Source organism: Hyperolius riggenbachi, chromosome 2, assembly GCF_040937935.1.
Source record: "Hyperolius riggenbachi isolate aHypRig1 chromosome 2, aHypRig1.pri, whole genome shotgun sequence".
Taxonomy (NCBI): Eukaryota; Metazoa; Chordata; class Amphibia; order Anura; family Hyperoliidae; genus Hyperolius; species Hyperolius riggenbachi.
Genome location: NC_090647.1, coordinates 371,950,798 through 371,967,213, shown reverse-complemented (window position 1 = coordinate 371,967,213; position 16,416 = coordinate 371,950,798). Strand labels below are relative to the sequence as shown.

The 16,416-nt window shown below is 42.2% G+C and overlaps 1 protein-coding gene across 4 annotated transcripts in view; it reads left to right on the top strand.

The window, feature by feature from the left end:
- MOV10 (Mov10 RNA helicase) overlaps window positions 1-16,416 on the top strand; it is a 342,254-nt gene that overhangs the window by 167,093 nt on the left and 158,745 nt on the right. For all 4 annotated transcript variants that reach the window (XM_068269732.1, XM_068269729.1, XM_068269730.1 and 1 more), the window contains 2 exons: window positions 12,296-12,436; window positions 15,706-15,868. In XM_068269732.1, the coding sequence (XP_068125833.1) occupies window positions 12,296-12,436; window positions 15,706-15,868 (304 nt within the window). The remainder of the gene's footprint in view (window positions 1-12,295; window positions 12,437-15,705; window positions 15,869-16,416) is intronic.

Here is a 16,416-nt window from a genome sequence, read left to right as displayed (position 1 = left end):
CCCTGTTGGTCGGCCTGGTTTGCAAAGAAGGTTCCGCTTCAGGAAGGGCTGCCCTGAGGACTCGTCATGCGGAGGCAGCGGCAAGGTGGAGGACGTCCGGAGGATGCGCATAGCGGAGGCAGAGTGCGGAAGTCCTCTGGCCGCGACCTATGGAATTACTTCCGGGTCGCGAGACGTCACTACCTGTGCGCCGGATGAAGAGGGGTAGCCGCCCGGAGTTCTCCGCACACGGCGTCTCGCGCATCGAGAAGAATGTCGGAGATTGAGCAGGAACCAGGACGGGTAAGACTGCTCTGCGGAGATCTGGGCAGCGGTGGTGACCCTTGTGGGGGCGACAAACCGTACGCAGCAAGGAAAGTTTGATAGGCTGCAAAGAGTCTGTGGTATTGGCATACCGGGAAGCTGTTTGTTTTTGGAAACGAGCTACCTTATTGTCTTTTGGCATACTTTTGTTGTACTGCAGGCTTGGATTGTTATTATGTTACAAAAAATATCCATAACAAGGCAAAGTGGTGTTTCAGGTTTATGATAAACAAACACTTGCATATTTACTAAAGGGAAATTGGTGTAATAAATTAATGCACAAACTAATGTTATATATGTTAATATGTCAAAACTGATAACAGGGCTGGAAGACAAGTTAGTTTTTTTCTTTTTTTGTTGTTTCAGGGCACTACAGCAAATGTACCTGACCCTGCAAAGCCCTCAAAACGGTGCCCTGTGTGCAATGTGAAAGTGAATCCTGCATCAACTAAATTATTATGCAAGGATTGCACTTATAAAGTTATGAAACATGAATCAGCGTCTCAGAGAGATATTCAAGCTCTGAGACAGGATTTAAAAGATACATTAAAAGAATTTAAGGCTACGTCGGTACCCTTTAAGCCCGACACTCCGGTTGAAACACAAGCTGATCAACACACTCAGCCTAAAGAGTCTGAAATGGTAATCCCCAAAAAAGCTACTAGTAAAACAAACAGGCCTGTTATTGTTTCAGATGAAGAGGAAATTAGTGAGAATGAGGATGTTTCTGCAAGTTGTACAGAAGCACGGGAAATAGAAAACAAACCTTCAAAGTTTAAATTTCCTGTGGCAGAGACAGAAATGTTGTTATCAGCTATATATGAAGATTTAAATCTGAATAAGACTATTACTGAGACAGTCTCGTTGCATGACAAATTGTACGAAGGCATGGAAAGCGCACAAGAGTTGAATTTCCCTGTACATCAATCTACCAAAAATCTGATAACAAGCCAGTGGAAAAACCCAGATAAAAAATTATTTGTCTAGAGGATTCAAAAGACGCTTTCCGTTCTCAGAGGAAGATTGTAAAATGTGGGACAAGAGTCCCAAATTAGACTCTGCTTTCTCACAAGTAAACAAGGATGATGAACTTGCGTTTGAAGATCTGGGCTATCTTAAGGATCAATCTGATAAAAAGATAGAGTATGCCCTAAAAAGATTATGGCCTGCCATTTGTGCAAACTTCAGACCATCTACTGCTACAACTTGTGTAGCGAGAATGCTAGCATTATGGATGCAGCAGTTGGAAGATAATATTAATAAGGATATGCCAAAGGATCAGCTAATTGACTCAATGACGGTTATGCATAAAGCGGTAGCTTACAATATTGACGCAGCCTCGGAATCTATTAGGTTAACAGCCAAGGCAGCGGGTATATCCAACGCGGCCAGACGTAATCTGTGGATCAAGACCTGGCATGAGAGTATGGCTTCAAAAAACAGAGTATGCTCTATTCCAGTAGTGGGAGATACTCTTTTTGAGCCAGAGTTAGATGAAGTTCTGGAAAGAACTGCCAACAAGAAAAAATCCTTTCCGAAAAAGAGACAGTTTAAAGCAGGAAAGAGATTTTTTCGTCAAAACAGACAAGCAGACAGACCGGATAACCAAAATAAAAGACGTACATGGTCCTTCAACAAGGATCAAAGAAAACCAGGGCCGAGTTTCAGAACCCCTATCACACAAAGCAAACAATGACGGATTGAAAGTGGGGGGGAGGTTGGGCTATTTCCTTCCACATTGGAAAACTATAACAAACAGCCCTTTTATTCTAAATCTTATAAAAAGAGGTTATCATATTGCCTTTCAAACAAAACCGTCAAAGTTTGTAGTGACCAAGCCGCTGAGCTTGCCTCAACATCAGACAGCATTAAAGGAAATTATTACAGATCTGCTGGACAGACATGTGGTATCAGTAGTGCCAGTGACACAAAGAGGCGAAGGCTTCTACTCAAAAATCTTTCTGGTTCAGAAGCCTTCCGGAAAGTACAGAATAATTCTGAACCTAAAACCCATAAATCCATACATAAAATACGAAAGGTTCCGAATGGAATCAATTTACTCATTGAAGAACCTACTGATACCACATGGCTTCATGGCAAGCGTAGATCTACAGGACGCATATTGGCATATACCAATAGAACTGGAATCGCAAACATTCCTAAGGTTCGCAGTGGAGATGGAGGGAAGGATTCAGCATCTGCAGTTCCGCTGCCTCCCATTTGGCATAACATCAGCCCCAAGAATTTTTACCAAAGTCATGGGAGAGCTGATAGGGGCCATACACAGACAGGGTATTATCGTCATTCCTTATCTAGACGACCTGTTAATAGTGGCAAAAACTTTAGTAGATCTAGAGGGACACAAACAGACTGTACTGAAACAGCTGCAGCAGGCAGGCTGGATTGTGAGCAAGGACAAGTCACAACTCACGGCAACACAGAAGATTCTGTTCCTAGGATTCATTATAGACTCAGTACAACAGAGGATTCTTCTCCCACAGGAGAAAGTACAGAAGATAATGTCCGAGGTGGAAAAATTCAATACCTATCAGACAATAAAGATCAGACAGATTATGCAACTGCTAGGTCTTCTATCCTCGGTAGCGCCAGCGATCCAGTGGGCGCTGATGCACACAAGAGTTCTACAATCATGGATGTTATCCAATTGGAACAAGCAACAAAACACTCTAGACAATACAGTGACAGTGGAGCCACACATAAAAGACAGTCTAAGGTGGTGGCAGATATCGCAAAATCTCACACAGGGCAGACTGTGGTCCATACCGATACAAAAGATCTTGACGACAGACGCAAGCCAATCAGGCTGGGGAGCCCATGTGAACAAGGTTCAAGTACAGGGACTATGGAATCACTCAATGGCAGAGCAGTCATCAAATTTCAGAGAGTTGATGGCCGTGAAAATGGCAATAATGAGCACGATACATCTTCTAGAGTCATGTCACGTACAAGTTCAATCAGACAACTCAACAGTAGTTTCATACCTAAATCGCCAGGGAGGAACTAGGTCCAAGAGGTTATTGTTCCTAACGCTGGAGATCCTAGAAATAGCAGAACACAATTTCTTCTCATTAACAGCAGTACATCTAAAAGGGGAATTGAATGTTCTAGCAGATCAGCTGAGCAGGGTGCAGACTACGAACACAGAGTGGTCACTCAACCAGCGGTTGTTCGAATTTATAGTGAGCAAATGGGGACAACCGCAAATAGACCTCTTTGCAAACAGGTCGAACCGGAAATGCAAGCAGTTCTATTCCCTAAATGTGATGGACAAACCAATGGCAATAGACGCCCTGGCTCAGAATTGGGATCAAAGCATACTGTATGCTTTCCCTCCACTGAATCTGATTCCCATAGTGCTTCAAAAATTGTTGAGATCACAGTGTCAAATGATATTGATTGCCCCAAACTGGCCCAGGAGATCGTGGTATCCACTTCTCCTGTCAATGCTTGCTACACAACCATGGGAAATACCGGTATCAGAGGATATGATACTGGTGCAGGGCCAAGCTGTATTAAACCTGGTAAGATGGAAACTTACAGCGTGGTTTCTGAAAGGGCAGTCCTTGAGAGTAAAGGACTGTCAACCAGAGTAGTAAATACTTTACTAAAAAGTAGGAAAGAAAATACTCGCCTTATTTACCAGAAATACTGGAAAACTTTTATTTTATGGTTAGAAAAATCAAACTTCCAATCGACAGAAATGGCAACAATTTTAGAATTTCTGCAGGAGGGAGTGGAAAAAGGATTGGCCTTAAGCACTATTAAGGTCCAGATATCAGTTTATTTAGACAAGAAATTAGCACTAGATCCACTTATAATTAGATTTGTAAAATCAATTGAAAGAAATAACAGTAACAGTAAGACAATTTCCTAAATGGGATCTGTCATTGGTCCTACAGGCATTGACATCTAGCGAATTTGAGGAAGATTCTCTTAGAATGTGTACTCTAAAAACGGCGTTTTTAGTAGCGATCACGTCTGCTAGACGCATAAGTGAGCTCCAAGCTCTGTCACACAAAGAACCGTACTGTTCATTTTTTAATGATCGTGTTGTACTCCGAACAAGCCCTGAATTCCTACCAAAAGTAGGAGACATGTTCCATAGAACACAGGAGATAATTTTACCTTCTTTCTGTATGGATCCAAAAACAGAAAAGGAGACTAAACAACATAGATTGGATGTGCGGGAGAATTTATTAATCTACCTGGAAAAAGTCAAGGAATTCAGGAAGTCGGAATCATTATTCGTCAATTATGCAGGTAAATCCAAAGGATTAAAAGCATCCACAAAAACCATAGCCAAGTGGATCAAAGATTGCATCATAGAGTCATATAAGATCATGGGTAAAGATCCTCCAGTGAACTTGAAGGCCCATTCCACCAGGGCAGCCGCAACTACGTGGGCTTACAGGGCAGGTACTTCACCATTGAACATCTGCAAGGCGGCAACCTGGAAGAACCTGGGAACCTTCATGAGGCACTATCGACTGGATCGGCTAACGGAAACTGATCAGGACTTCGGAAGAACTGTCCTAAGGGCAGTTAGCCCACCCTGAGGTTGGTGATTGATTTCTTGCTTATCATCTCAATGTGTACCTGTCCTGGAGTGTTATTGGAAAAACCAGGAGTTAGCTCACCTGGTAACGACATTTTAAGTAACACTCCAGGACAGGTGGGGGTACCCACCCCCATATATATCAAATATTGCATGATATACATGTTATGTTATATATTTGAAATGTAATATAAGGAGGTTAGGTTTAGTATATTGTTCCTGTTACTTGATATTATACTGCCTGACCCTGGGTCCATCTTTAATTTATAGAGAGGCTGAAGGATATTTCCTGTTCCTGGGAGGAGCCAAGTCTCAATGTGTACCTGTCCTGGAGTGTTACTTAAAATGTCGTTACCAGGTGAGCTAACTCCTGGTTTCAAGCCCTCAATGTGCTATGGACCACAGCTTCAGCGTGTCCTGGAAGTGTGTGTGTGTGTTTTTGTTTTTTATAATGTTCACCACATTTCATGCTGCTGCATTACATGTTGGAAGTAACACTTGTTTCATTAAATGTACGGGATGAACTGCTAGCCACCTTTAATGTATGGGATGCACCGTCGACTGCGTTTCATGTATTAGATGTGTCATTAGCTGCCTTTAATGCACGGGATGTACAGTTAGCTGCCCTTCATGTGTAGGATGCACCTTCTTCTGCATTTCATGTATCAGATGTACGATTGGCTGCCTTTCATGTATGGGATGTACCATTTGTCATGTTTCATGTATGGGATGCGCCGCTGGCCACCTTTTATGTTAGGAATGTACCGTTTGCTGCGTTTCATGTTGGGGAGGTAGCATTTGCCACACGTGAAATGGAAAAATCCCCCCCCCCCCCCCTTGAAATCCAATACCGCTCGGCTATTTTTTCATGCCACCCGTCTGGAAAAATATTCTGGGGAGAACACTGCGTTAACATATTTGCTTTTGTGCACAAGTAATATTATCTGTCTACAAATTACAAGTTTCCACAGTGTAGTTTTTCTTGCCCTGAAAACTGTCATTGCATTTTATTCCAACTGCTTTTTATTATATATTAAAATCTAATGAGTTGCTCTAAGCTCTGTGTGTGCCTGAAGCAGAGACAGCTTCTCAAAGTGTTTTTTACATGTTACAGACAACTGTATCAACTTTGGAATGTAAACCAAGATACTGTCATCTCCAGTTTCGATGCGGATTTGAAGCTGAATAGCAGGACAAAGTGCTTTAACCATTTCAGTGAGGTTTTGCTAAAAAAAAAAACAAAAAAAAAAAAACAACCCGTCTGGGATAGTAGCTTTTAAGCTATGAGGAATCTTTAAGAGCGAAGTAGAAATGCTGACTTTCAGACCACTTTAAAGAGAACCCGAGGTGTGTTTAAAGAATGTTATCTGCATACAGAGGCTGAATCTGCCTATACAGCCCAGCCTCTGTTGCTATCCCAAACCCCACTAAGGTCCCCCTGCACTCTGGAATCCCTCATAAATCACAGCCATGCTGTGAGGCTGTGTTTACATCTGTAGTGTCAGTCTCAGCTGCTCCCCCGCCTCCTGCATAGCTCCGGTCCCTGCCCCCATCCCTTCCCTCCAATCAGCAGGGAGGGAAGGGATGCAGGCGGGGACTGGAGTTCTGCAGGAGGCGGGGAGAGCAGACTGACACTATAGAGATAAACACAGCCAGCTCTGACAAGCTGTTTGTCAGCAGCGTGGCTGTGATTTATGAGGGATTGCAGAGTGCAGGGGGACCTTAGGGAGGGTTTGGGATAGTAACAGAGGCTGGGCTGTATAGGCAGATCCAGCCTCTGTATGCAGATAATATTCTTCAAACCCACCTCGGGTTCTTTTTAAAGGGATAACGCTAGCCCTTTTTCTGTAATTGTTTTTAATTGCGGTTTTTCATTTAAGTTTTTTACGCCTTTTTTTCGCAATGTGGAGTCCTTTTTATCATGCACAAAAACTCATGAAGTAACGGAGGTTTGCCACGAAGGCGGTGGGGTGGCCATCCATCCCAGAGGCTTAATCGGGCCGGTGTGGCAGCATTCGGGGAGTTGCAAACTGGTGGGGGAGGGGTTGCTGTGAACTGTGGAAAAGGACTGTTTTTTTATATACTATATCCATCAAGCCGAGCGCTGCTCTCATATTCTAAAAAAGATTTGATCTGGTGATGCACATACCTAGAAGCGCTCCACCTAAAATTCATTCTTATGGACATTAGGTGTTTTGATCAATTGCATCTTCTTAGACTGTTTTTTTAATACCTCATTTATCATTCTTAAAACATGGACTGATAGAATATATAGCTACTAATTAGTTTTGGGAATACTGAGGTGTCCTCTTAATATTGTGCAAGCGCTATTAGTGGTATATTTTCTTTTTTTTCTTAATCACTACAGGCTGGCTTAGTGAGTGATGCCTCCTCATTACTGCTGGTACTTTTTTTTTTTTTTTTTTTTTTTAATTTAAAACAAATTTTTATTCAACTTGTGAAAGTTACATAACAGGTGACCTCGCACAGGAGGAGAACATAGATATACTGTTGACAGGTATGGTGGTTGCATTTATGCTCACAAATAATTACTTGAACATTCGCCTCCTCTTGTTCTTACATGACAAGAATCTTTCACAAATATTTTCCTATTTAAACCCCTCAACCCCTCCCCTTCCCTCCCCCCCCCCCCTCCCCGTCACCATGTCATCTTTTAATTTCTCCAAAGGTATTAGAAAAGGGTGTCGTATGGGATCATGTTCCATTAACATGTGTGTTATGTCTAAGGCGACTCTTTTACAGCCGAAGTTTGCCCACTTCTCCTAGAAGATCTCTTTTAGCATACCAAGAGGTATACTGATATGGTATCATGATATTGCGGATCTCTTCTGTTGTGAAGGATTGAATAATAAAGTGTTTCCATATTCGAAAAAATCGTGTTGTCTCTGCTGGTACTTTTTAAACCTGGATCACACATTTTGTTACTTGCCTGTGATCGCGTTAAAGAAATACTGTAGGGGGTCAGGGGAAAATGAGTTTAACTTACCCGGGGCTTCTAATGGTCCCCCGCAGACATCCTGTGCCCGCGCAGCCACTCACCGATGCTCCGGCCCCGCCTCCAGTTCACTTCTGGAATTTCCGACTTTAAAGTCTGAAAACCACTGCGCATGCGTTGTCGTCTCCTCGCTCCCGCTAATGTCACCAGGAGCGTACTGCACAGTCACAGACCATACTGGGCCTGCGCAGTACGCTCCTGGTGACTACAGCGGGAGCGAGGACACTGCACCGCAGGCGCAGTGGTTTTCAGACTTTAACGTCGGAAATTCCAGAAGTGAACCGGAGGCAGGAACCGGAGCATCGGTGACTGGCTGTGCAGGCACAGGATGTCTGCGGGGGACCATTAGAAGCCCCGGGTAAGTTCAACTCCTTTTCCCCCGACCCCCCCCCCTACAGTAGTCCTTTAAGTAACTAGAGCTAGATGCTTGTATCTCCTGGCTATGAACTTCCCTGAAACTTGCTTGTTACCAGATTGTCCCTCTGATTGCTGCCTGGACTGAACTCTGACAGTTTTTGACCGTCCTTCTGTCATGTCCTTTGAACCTGGTTTTATCGGTTTGTCTGTGACCACTGGCTTGCTGACTTTGCTATTATAATCTTCTCTGACTGCCATCTGATTGCTGTGTATGTCCCTGGACTGTTTGACTACGAGATGTGCCTGTATCACTGCCTAGTGAGTCTTGGTGGTGCTACTGGCTTGCAGGCTTAATTCCCTATACCTTGCATGCTAAGGTCTTGGTGTAACAGTGTGCTAGGACGATGTAACTAGTTTCCTGAGGCTGAGCGGGGATGGCCCACACAGGGTGTAAGCTGTGGCGGAGATTGGGTCAAAAGGGCTGATGTAAGGCGGTGGATCCACTTGGCCATACAGTAGATCAGATGTTTGAAATTTGACATGACTAACCGCCTGCTTGTTTCAGGTGTGGAATTCGGACACTACTGATACATCAAAGATCCGCAGGATGCCAGGTAACTGGTATGCCCAGTACACACCAAAAACTTCTAAGAGATCGGTAAAACGCTAGGTTTTTGAAGCAGATTTAGGCTGGTTTCACAGTGGGACGTTACAGGCGCACGTTAGAGCAGCCTGTAACGCACCCCACCGCACAGCAATGAAAAATCAATGGGCTGTTCACAGTGCCCACGTTGCGTTACATAGTAACGCTGCGCCACCAGACAACGTACTGCATGCAGTACTTTATAAGCGGCAGAGCCGCGTTAGACTGCTTACACATGCTCAGTAACGTTGGGGAGGAGCGGAGAGTGGCCAGGCACATGGCTAATTAATATTCACTGCACTCAGTGACGTGCAGTGTTTACTTCCTGGAGCGGCCGCTCTGTGCAGCGATTGGCCGGCGGGACCACGTGATGCCGCATGCGCACAAGAGTACGCATCACGGCATCACGGACCCCAGAGTGAGCTGCACAACGCGGCTCACTCCGACGTCCAAAGCAGGGAGCACCAGGCGTTGTGTTAGGGGCACGTTATGCGACCATAACGTCCCCTAAAACGCAACGTCCTGGTGTGTAAGTAGCCTTAAGAGTGTTTTCTAAACATGCCTAAGGTTTTTTTGAGCGTTTTTGTGTAGCAGATTACAAATATTACTGTAAAAGCTGTTACTGAACAGCTTCTGTAACTAAAACGCCTGAAAAAAACGCTCTGATCTTGCATTTTTCCGAGCATTTTTCCACTTTGCTATACTTTAACAATGAGGCATAAACGCCTCAGAAATGTAAAAAATAAAAATGCTGCAGCCCCGAGTTTGCGTTTGTGGAAAAAACGAACCGCTCTGGTGTGCACCATCCCATTCACTTTCATTAGCCAAGCGGTTTTCCCCCTGCAAGCGTTTTAAAAAAACGCTTCAGAACCGCTCTCGTGTGCACCAGCCCGTATTGTTTAAAAGGAAATAAACGTCAACCTCCATATCCCTCTCAAATCAGGTGTGGTTTAATGTCATCAATATGGGTTTACTAAAGAGCTCTTTTAAAGTGAACCTAAAGCCAGGCAAAAAAAAATGAGATGAACTCACCTGGGGCTTCCCTCAGCCCCCTGCAGCCGATCGGTGCCCTCACAGCCCCGCTCTGATGGTCCAGGACCCGCCGGCGGCTACTTCCGGTTTGGCCGTCACCGGGTGATTGTTCGCGTTCCCAGCCTGTATATCGCCCCCTATGCTGCTATTGCGGCTATTACCAACAGTAATGTACCAATCTAGCTTTTGGTAAGTTTATAAATGACATACTGTGAATTCCCAAAAAGTGTTTGACACTGATCCCTACAAGTCATAAATGTGGAAGCTGAAGGTGCATGGGTAAGGGAAGAATGTGTATGCATGGACCGAGAACTGGGTGAAAGTACATAGTACTGAATGGATCATGCCTTAAACCCTCAACAGTGGGATTCCACAAGACTTAGTACTGGGTCCAGCTCTTTGTTTAAAAAAATAAATAAATTCATTTATAGTAATATAAAGTAGTGTTGTCGTCAGATGATTCAAAATTATAGCATTGTCAACACTGAACAGTATAATGTCACACCTCAGAAAGATATTGATGGTATGGCAATGACGCATGGACAAGAGAATTGCAGATTACATTTTATTAAATGGAAGGTTTTGCATCTTACATTCTCATCTCAGTGACATAGCTTCATGCAAACTAAATGGGGTACACTTGATAACTTTGAGATTGGTGGAAGTGAAGATCGATTTAGAAGTAAATGTTCACAATTTAAGCAACCAGATTCAATGCCAAGCCAGAGCTAAAGTGTGTAACATTTTAGGATGCATAAAAGGGGGGAATAAAAGCGCACTGTATGTGGCCATTTGTGAGGTCACATCTGGACTATGCTCTACAGTTTTGAGCACCACTCTATAGGAAGGATATTGAAGTTCTAAAGCTAGTACAAAAGCAGGTATTCAAGTAATCAATGAGCTGGAAGTCCGTGTTCTCCCCAGGCTCTTTTAGCCGGGTGCTCCATCCGGCTAATTTTGGTGAGCATCTGGCTGTCATTGGCTCACCTCCTCATATACTGTAAGGAAAGTTGCACCAACTCTGGAGAAGTATGTCCAAGAGCTGTATAAAAGCTTGGCAAACATCTGCATATGAAGGAAAGGCAATTTTATCATGTGCTTAGAAAGGGGTTCTTCCAAGTAAAATGTGGCATATTGGCAATTGTTATGACAAATGTTCTATTTACATTTAAAAGGGGGTTGAGCGCTCTTACTTTGAAACCCATCCAAAGCTATAATTACTAGGTAGGGGATAGTAATGCACGCATGTAATTAAGGCACCAGGAAATTTGAGCTATTGTTGGTGGCCAAATTACGTTTTTATACTTATTTAGGCTCCGACTTTTGACTGCACCCAAATTGTTGTCTAAGAGCTGCTATAGCCATAATTCAAATTACAGCCTATGGTGCTCTCTGGGCCTTCTTTACACTGGTACAAGGAGGCTTAAGAGGCTAAGATGGACCCTTTTTTTTGTTTTGTTTTGTTTTGTTTTTTTGCCTAAGTGAATATTAGCCTGATGCACAAAAGACCGGTAATTTTTATTTCTTTCTTTTTTTCTTTTTAATACCGGTACTATTGCCAGGAGAGCACCTGTTACGCCGTTAGTGGCATAACATGAGTTAACATAGCAATGCACGCATTACCGGGGTTACATATGCTTTGCTTTGTTCACGCACGTTGGTGCTGCTCCTCTAATACTGGTAAATTTTCTATGTGCTGCCAGCCCACAGCAACTTTACCAAGCTTTTGTGCATCAGGTTCTATGTAACTACAAATTTTGTTTGTAACACTAATCTGCAAATTGCCCCGTCCTCACTAGTACCACATCTACTCCTGCAGCTCTTGCAGTTGTATAGTAAAATTGTGCTTCTGTTTAGTGTACTTTTACCTCTAACAGTGTCGTGACTTTTAAGGGTTCATTTCCATATGCGCAATTTTACCCGCGCCTCTGGAAACGTGATCGCAGGGACATCAGAGTGCATAGACTGCACTGTCTGTTGTTTCCATATCATGCACTGCGATTCACCACTGAATCACAGTACATGGTTGCACGCATTTTGGCGCAATTGCGCAGATTCCATCCATTATAAATTAATGGGATCACAAGTGCTTTTGGGGGAGCCAGTCATGCAATGCAGAACTGTGCTGACGCACGGCCACCTGCGTTGCAAGTGGAAACGAGCCCTAAAGCAGCACAACTAGCTTTTAGTCAAATGTTATCATGGTTTGGTTAAAAGTACATCTGGCGATGATTATCACTGATTATTTTTTTTTTTTTTTTTTACTTTCTGGTTATGGTTTTACTAAGTTGATCCATGTGAAGTATCTCTATCATGATCTGGTGGCAAGTGTTTAGATGCTGCTTCTAGCTATTTTTGTATTCCTTAGGTCTATGAAGATTGATTTGGAAAAAGAGATTACTCTTGGCGATTTCTCACCATCCATACGTCTCAGGTATAGCATCAAATCCAATATGTTCTCAGCAGATAAAATGAAAACTAAGTCTACGCCAGCAGTTGAACAGGAAAGGTGAGCAAAAACCATACAATTTTTTTTTTCTTAAGTAATGTTAATCGACATGTTCTAGTATTATACTGTAGAGTGAGTAAGGCTGTGCAAGTATTTTTCGCTTTGTCTTCACCAGGCAGACTGTTACAACTCTCTGTATATGCATTGACAGTGGATATTTTGAGTGACTCAAGCTGATTTGGCAACCATATTTAGCATTAACTTTGCTAAAGCCGCACCCAAAGAATATCGGCAGTCATTAATTGATTTGTGTGTCAGCTGTTCACTATAATGCAGAAAATGCCCAGGAAGTTATAGGCAAGGGTTCTTGCCAATAAAAAAAGTGTTTAGTTTGGGTACTGGTGCTCAGCAGTAAGATTGCTTATGCCAGCACACACAAGTTTTCACCCCTAGTGCTTTAATACTGGGAGTAGAAAGTTGAAAGGTTAGGCATTAGTAAGTGCATGTTAGGATTTGGCATCAGGGAAGAGTTAGCACTAGGGGAGAGGTTGGCCAATAAGGAGTTAAAGGTTAACCTTGGGAGGGATGTTTTGGCTTAGAAATAAGGAAGGTGTTAAGATCTGGGGTGGACATTTAGAGTTAAAGCCTTGTACACGTACTAGATGAAACCCGGCTAATAATGGCCACATCTGGACCTAGCGTGAGTACAGAGGCCCTGATGCCAACCAAAGCCTGGGCCAACAATCAGCCAGGTGGATCAATATGGCTGATTACTAGCCAAGAGTGTTCTCGTCCACCCTATTACCTAGTTGACTCTTTTGGAAATATTGCCTGTAAGATTGTTTTTGAATATGTGCGAAATCTTATGTTGATAATTATATATTTTAATTTGATTGTCATTTATATTGTTGGTTGTAGTAGAAAAGGTGGTCACTGTGGGGATACCACGGTCACCTGTATGACAAGGAGAGACCAGAAGCCAAAAGGTGCAGTATTGTGGGGTATTAGATGTTAGATTGTAGTACAAGAGTATTGAAACTCACAAAGGTTGGTTGCAGTCCCTGCAACCACAGTATATCGCCAACGGGGAAATAACCATCCCCGCTCAGTATTCCAGGAGGTCCTACTGGAACTGGATGGTTGCACTCCTGGTTGGTCCTTCTTGGTTGTAGAAAACACCACAACCGGAAGGTGAACACCTCCAAAGGAGATGTAATGTATAGTACTGGGGGTGGAGGCGCCCAAAAATAGGTAATGTAATGAAACAAAAATATGGTGGAGGGAGGGTGTCTTTACCACTAAGATGGAAGAACCCAAACCACAGGGTTAATGTAAAAAGATTAAATAATTTATTCAGCACCATTAAAAGGACAATGCGTTTCACAGGTCTCAGCCCGCTTCTTCAGGTCAATACAAGTGCCTTTAAAATGTGGTCACAAGCATGGATGCCAGAAAACCCTTGGTGAGACCTGTGAAACGCGTTGTCCTTTTAATCGTGCTGAATACATTATTTAATCTTTTTACATTAACCCTGTGGTTTGGGTTCTTCCATCTTGAGTGGTAAAGACACCCTCCCTCCGCTATAGTTTTGTTTCATTACATTACCTATTTTTGGGCGCCTCCACCCCCAGTACAATATTGTTGGTTGGTTTGTGTAGACCTGAGCATTACTGTTTATTTTAAAGGCACTGTTACTGAGGAAGCGGTATAGGTGCCAGGGCAGCAGGGTCAATTAGTGTAGCTGGGTAGTATAGCTTAGACAGCATGGGGGAAGAATTTCCACAAGACACCCCTGCACCGTGGACACACCTGGTTTAGTATTCCCGCCCACCCCCCTTTTTTTTTTCATCCACTAAATCTAGGTGAGTCTTATGTGCTGGAGCATCTTGTATTCCTAAAAATACGGTACTTGCATTGAGAGGCAAACTAGCACAGACAGTTTGCAAAACGCTTAGCACACCGCTGAGCTCTTTGCGAACTGTCTGTGCTTGCTTGCCTCTCAATGCAATCTTTCGGTTCAGCCCTAGAAAAAGAATTCTAAATTTTTTTTAAATAGCTTTTTTCAAAAATACAAGGGGCAATTCTTTTTCTCTTGAGTTTTCTCCTTGGTGATATTTTTGGACTTATCAATAAAATGCCTTTTAGACCACCTGCAGCCAAACAAATAATCAAAATTATTTTGGCAGTACTTTTTCACTGACTTTTTGATACTTTTTCAATTGCATTATGCTGAAAAGTTGAATTGAAGATGCCCATACATGGTACAATTTTTCTTTCTTTTTTTTTTTTTTTGATTAGATAATTTGGTTCGATTATTCCATTAGATCGAATATAAAGATTTTTCCAGCATGTCCGATCAGATTTTTCTCAAAAAGAAAAAGGGATAATCGTTTGAATTTCTTGATCGAAAAAAAATATTTTCAACTTTTTCGATTCGATCATTTAGATCGAATAAATGGCAAAATTGAAAGTTTTTATTGTATTGTGTATGGGCACCATTAGGAGAAGACTCAGGAGAAAAGGTTTATTGCATATGGCCCAAGGTCTCTTTGAAAAAAAAAAATACAACAAAAAAACAAAAGGACTCTCGCATGTCATTCAATTTACACACTGCTCCACGTGGCTCGTGCATGCCTTGTATACAACAGGTCTTTTACCTGCTTTTTTTTTTGGAGGTGGGGGGGATTGTATCTGCTTGGCAATTCCATTTCTATCAGCTCAACATTTTTTATTTTTGGTATTATGACATTCTAGATCGTGAGTCCCTCTGAGGCGCAGTTAGTGACTAAGCAATATACTCTGTACAGCGCTGCGTCAGCACTATATAAATAAATTAATTTAAAAAATTCTATCACAAGATATAAATGAACTAATAAACCTCACGGGCAGACTAGGCTGCACACAAGCTCTAAAATCTGCTACCTACAGAGGAGGACATATTCTAGACTTGCTGTTGCACCTAGGGATGGACATTAGCAACATATCAGTACTGATGGGGAAACAGTATGATCAGACCATCACATAATACAGTTTGCTGTTGAACATCACCCTATCAAGCAGCACTATAAGGAAACCATCAAATACTGCCCCCTGAATAAATTAACACTGGGGAGGATAACTGCTAACCATAACCATGATACATTGGTCAAATTTTTGAAATGTTACAATCAATCAGAAAAATAGATTTTAATTCTGATTGAAAATACATATAGAAAGAACATGTATGTTGTCACCGTAACACAGATCAATGCTTCCCAAGAATTATTGTAAATGTGTTAAAATTCCAGTATTGTAAAATGTATGGTTACTATAAGCTTGTTTTGTGTTAGGAAATTGCTGTCATCTGCTTTAGACTTCAGCAACTATAATGAGAAATTCCACATGCTGTTGCACCTTGAAGAGATACAAATGGAGATTGACATCCGTAGATATGATCAGAAAAATCAGAAGATGCAATTTGATTCAAAAGACAAAAGACTCCTAGTTCTTGATGTAAGTGTATATTACATATGTGGTCTTCTTTTCTCTTCTTTTAGAGATATTTTGTCTAACCATCCATAGGTTGGTGCATTCTTGAAACACATACTGTAGGTATATTTTCAATGTACTGCATAAGTAATATGTATGTCCAGTAGGGAACCCTTACAGCAGGTCCAGTCTATCCACTGAAGTCAGAGAATGTCTCCACCTATGTAGTTGTTTTGCTGGCAAGAAATCATGAACAAATAAATTACTTATTTGCACATTTTCACTAACTTGAAATTGAACCAACCAAATCCAACAGCTGCTGATAATTTATCTGGCAGCTGGGTCATTAACCAGCAGTCAGGAGCTTTCATTTGGGATGAAATTCAAATTTGATCTATGACAGAGGTGCCAACACTTTTTTGGCTTGTGAGCTACTTTATGTACACTTTTTGGAGCACAGTTGTATATACAGAATGGAAAAGGTAGTGCAGTTGTGATCTATTAGATCACAATATACCCAATGGGCACCCCTGATTTGTGGTCTAAACTATTAAACACAGCATACAAGTAAT